The sequence below is a fragment of the Physella acuta genome, unplaced genomic scaffold (assembly GCF_028476545.2).
Source record: "Physella acuta isolate Inbredline_101_S28 unplaced genomic scaffold, ASM2847654v3 ptg002383l, whole genome shotgun sequence".
NCBI classification, from domain to species: Eukaryota; Metazoa; Mollusca; class Gastropoda; family Physidae; genus Physella; species Physella acuta.
Window position 1 is genome coordinate 29852 of NW_026733873.1, and position 5346 is coordinate 35197.

The 5346-nt window shown below is 43.3% G+C and overlaps 1 protein-coding gene across 1 annotated transcript; it reads left to right on the top strand.

Moving 5' to 3' along the window:
• Nucleotides 1-2644: 2644 nt before the first annotated feature.
• On the top strand, nt 2645-5103 carry LOC131933164 (golgin subfamily A member 6-like protein 6). Its single transcript, XM_059289961.1, has 2 exons — nt 2645-2689; nt 3820-5103. The coding sequence occupies exons 1-2, from the start codon at nt 2645-2647 to the stop codon at nt 5101-5103; spliced, it is 1329 nt and encodes a 442-aa protein (XP_059145944.1).
• The last annotated feature ends 243 nt before the right edge of the window (nt 5104-5346 follow it).

Below are 5346 nucleotides of genomic sequence, written 5' to 3' on the forward strand. Positions count from 1 at the left end.
AGTCAGATGTGACAACAGTCAGATGTGACAACAGTCAGATGTGACAACAGTCAGATGTGACAACAGTCAGATGTGACAACAGTTGATGTGACAACAGTTGATGTGACAACAGTTGATGTGACAACAGTTGATGTGACAACAGTTGATGTGACAACAGTCAGATGTGACAACAGTCAGATGTGACAACAGTTGATGTGACAACAGTTGATGTGACAACAGTTGATGTGACAAGTCAGATGTGACAACAGTCAGATGTGACAACAGTCAGATGTGACAACAGTCAGATGTGACAACAGTCAGATGTGACAACAGTTGATGTGACAAGTCAGATGTGACAACAGTTGATGTGACAACAGTTGATGTGACAACAGTTGATGTGACAACAGTTGATGTGACAACAGTTGATGTGACAACAGTTGATGTGACAACAGTTGATGTGACAACAGTCAGATGTGACAACAGTTGATGTGACAACAGTTGATGTGACAACAGTCAGATGTGACAACAGTCAGATGTGACAACAGTCAGATGTGACAACAGTTGATGTGACAACAGTTGATGTGACAACAGTCAGATGTGACAACAGTCAGATGTGACAACAGTTGATGTGACAACAGTTGATGTGACAACAGTTGATGTGACAAGTCAGATGTGACAACAGTCAGATGTGACAACAGTCAGATGTGACAACAGTTGATGTGACAACAGTTGATGTGACAAGTCAGATGTGACAAAAGTCAGATGTGACAACAGTTGATGTGACAAGTCAGATGTGACAACAGTCAGATGTGACAACAGTCAGATGTGACAACAGTCAGATGTGACAACAGTTGATGTGACAACAGTTGATGTGACAACAGTCAGATGTGACAACAGTTGATGTGACAAGTCAGATGTGACAACAGTTGATGTGACAACAGTTGATGTGACAACAGTTGATGTGACGACAGTTGATGTGACAAGTCAGATGTGACAACAGTTGATGTGACAAGTCAGATGTGACAACAGTCAGATGTGACAACAGTCAGATGTGACAACAGTCAGATGTGACAACAGTCAGATGTGACAACAGTCAGATGTGACAACAGTTGATGTGACAACAGTTGATGTGACAACAGTTGATGTGACAACAGTTGATGTGACAACAGTTGATGTGACAACAGTCAGATGTGACAACAGTCAGATGTGACAACAGTTGATGTGACAACAGTTGATGTGACAACAGTTGATGTGACAAGTCAGATGTGACAACAGTCAGATGTGACAACAGTTGATGTGACAAGTCAGATGTGACAACAGTCAGATGTGACAACAGTCAGATGTGACAACAGTCAGATGTGACAACAGTCAGATGTGACAACAGTTGATGTGACAACAGTTGATGTGACAACAGTTGATGTGACAACAGTTGATGTGACAACAGTTGATGTGACAACAGTTGATGTGACAACAGTCAGATGTGACAACAGTCAGATGTGACAACAGTTGATGTGACAACAGTTGATGTGACAACAGTTGATGTGACAACAGTTGATGTGACAAGTCAGATGTGACAACAGTCAGATGTGACAACAGTTGATGTGACAAGTCAGATGTGACAACAGTTGATGTGACAACAGTTGATGTGACAACAGTTGATGTGACAACAGTTGATGTGACAACAGTTGATGTGACAACAGTTGATGTGACAACAGTTGATGTGACAACAGCCAGATGTGACAACAGTTGATGTGACAACAGTTGATGTGACAACAGTCAGATGTGACAACAGTCAGATGTGACAACAGTCAGATGTGACAACAGTTGATGTGACAACAGTTGATGTGACAACAGTCAGATGTGACAACAGTCAGATGTGACAACAGTTGATGTGACAACAGTTGATGTGACAAGTCAGATGTGACAACAGTCAGATGTGACAACAGTCAGATGTGACAACAGTTGATGTGACAACAGTTGATGTGACAAGTCAGATGTGACAACAGTCAGATGTGACAACAGTTGATGTGACAACAGTTGATGTGACAACAGTTGATGTGACAACAGTTGATGTGACAAGTCAGATGTGACAACAGTTGATGTGACAACAGTTGATGTGACAACAGTTGATGTGACAACAGTTGATGTGACAACAGTTGATGTGACAACAGTCAGATGTGACAACAGTCAGATGTGACAACAGTTGATGTGACAACAGTTGATGTGACAACAGTTGATGTGACAAGTCAGATGTGACAACAGTTGATGTGACAAGTCAGATGTGACAAGTCAGATGTGACAACAGTTGATGTGACAACAGTCAGATGTGACAACAGTTGATGTGACAACAGTTGATGTGACAAGTCAGATGTGACAACAGTTGATGTGACAAGTCAGATGTGACAAGTCAGATGTGACAACAGTTGATGTGACAACAGTTGATGTGACAACAGTTGATGTGACAACAGTCAGATGTGACAACAGTTGATGTGACAACAGTCAGATGTGACAACAGTTGATGTGACAACAGTCAGATGTGACAACAGTTGATGTGACAACAGTTGATGTGACAACAATCAAGTCAAAATGTTCCCGTCAATCTAGCCAGACTTTGTTCCACCCAATCACTTCCACTACAACCATCAAAACTCGGCATTCAGTTCTGATGGCGTTTGTCAGGCCTAGGAACGTAGAGCCAAGTTTTGTAAAGGTACGTTTTCATCTACATCAATTGAGCGGTTCCACGGGACGGGATGGGGGGTGGGGGGGGGGATATAATTCGCTCACGTGATGGGGGATAACTCAGGTGGCGTCTGACTTGCTGTTTTACTGAACCAACCAATGACTCGACGACTCTGGCCACGCGTCGCTGAACTTTGAACTTTGGCCCCAACCAATGTGGATATGACAGGTAAGTAGCTCGCCTGTCAGGGGCGACTATCCTGCCTGTCAGGGGCGACTATCCTGCCTGCACCCCGTCTCTGGCACATGGCCGAGTTCATACCCCTAGCAGACGATACAAAAATGATCGGGACGTTTTAATCGTGGTAGAATCTGTCACGTCATCTTGTCATTTTCTTGTCGGCTGCCGTGACGTCTTCCCATCCACCCCCCCCCCGGTCTACACCCGTGCTGGGACTGAAATACGACTTCCTGTGACCTAGTTTTCCCTAGCGGTCCTGGGAAACAGGGGCAGCAACCCTCTAGCCTGTCTCACCTTTCAGACGGTACTATTGACTAATCCCATCTTTCGTCTCCGACCCCTTTCTGTTACATAATACCAGGGATCGGGGTCGGGTTGCGGGTTTCTTGTTTTTTATTTTCTCACTTTGTTTTTCTCACACAATTCTCCCACCCCTACTATTCTCCGAGATGTTTTGACCCCCCCACCCCCCCCTCCCACCCCGGTCTTAACCCCTACCCAAAAAAAACATGTGTGCTTTTATTCCTGTATTTCTAAGCCCCCAAAACCCGGAAGTATTATTTTTTTTTGTAACTGGAGAGATAGTCGAGAGCTTGTGACGTCATTTTACTTTTTTTTTTCATTTCATGATTTATGTTTTTGACGTTTTCTACAAGTGAAAGTCGAACTCTAATCCTAACCTAATCCACTTATAACCTAGTTACAATTATTTAGTGTTTATTACACTAAAACTAAGAGACAGTTCTAAGCAGAAAGTTACAAGACAGCTCTAGACAGAAAACTACAAGACAGTTCTAGACAGAAAACTACAAGACAGTTCTAGACAGAAAACTACGAGACAGCTCTAGACAGAAAACTAAGAGACAGTTCTAGACAGAAAACTAAGAGACAGTTCTAGACAGAAATCTAAGAGACAGACAGAAAACTACGAGACAGCTCTAGACAGAAAACTAAGAGACAGTTCTAGACAGAAATCTAAGAGACAGACAGAAAACTACGAGACAGTTCTAGACAGAAAACTACGAGACAGTTCTAGACAGAAATCTAAGAGACAGACAGAAAACTACGAGACAGCTCTAGACAGAAAACTACGAGACAGTTCTAGACAGAAATCTAAGAGACAGACAGAAAACTACGAGACAGTTCTAGACAGAAAACTACAAGACAGTTCTAGACAGAAAACTACGAAACAGACAGAAAACTACGAGACAGCTCTAGACAGAAAACTAAGAGACAGTTCTAGACAGAAATCTAAGAGACAGACAGAAAACTACGAGACAGCTCTAGACAGAAAACTAAGGGACACAGAAAACTACGAGACAGCTCTAGACAGAAAACTAAGGGACACAGAAAACTACGAGACAGCTCTAGACAGAAAACTATGGGACACAGAAAACTACGAGACAGCTCTAGACAGAAAACTATGGGACACAGAAAACTACGAGACAGCTCTAGACAGAAAACTATGGGACACAGAAAACTACGAGACAGCTCTAGACAGAAAACAATGGGACACAGAAAACTACGAGACAGCTCTAGACAGAAAACTATGGGACACAGAAAACTACGAGACAGTTCTAGACAGAAAACTATGGGACACAGAAAACTACGAGACAGCTCTAGACAGAAAACTATGGGACACAGAAAACTACGAGACAGTTCTAGACAGAAAACTATGGGACACAGAAAACTACGAGACAGCTCTAGACAGAAAACTATGGGACACAGAAAACTACGAGACAGCTCTAGACAGAAAACTATGGGACACAGAAAACTACGAGACAGCTCTAGACAGAAAACTATGGGACACAGAAAACTACGAGACAGCTCTAGACAGAAAACAATGGGACACAGAAAACTACGAGACAGCTCTAGACAGAAAACTATGGGACACAGAAAACTACGAGACAGTTCTAGACAGAAAACTATGGGACACAGAAAACTACGAGACAGCTCTAGACAGAAAACTATGGGACACAGAAAACTACGAGACAGTTCTAGACAGAAAACTATGGGACACAGAAAACTACGAGACAGCTCTAGACAGAAAACTATGGGACACAGAAAACTACGAGACAGCTCTAGACAGAAAACTATGGGACACAGAAAACTACGAGACAGCTCTAGACAGAAAACTATGGGACACAGAAAACTACGAGACAGTTCTAGACAGCCTACGGCGTGAAGGGGGTGGGTGCTAACGGGGGCGCCACGGGTGGCTGTAGTACCCGCACAAATGCGGGTACAGCTACGGGGACATTGTCCTTTGTCCTGTTCTCCCCTCGCTGGTTTCACTTTCTTTTCATCTAGCAAGACGGGCTGGGGGTGGGAGGGGGGGGTGTTCTTGTTCTTTTTTGGCCGATCATTTGACATCAAATATTACAAGAGTCTTGTCATAGAGACGATCATCTCTCTTTTTGTGTGTGTGTGTGGGGGGGGGGGGG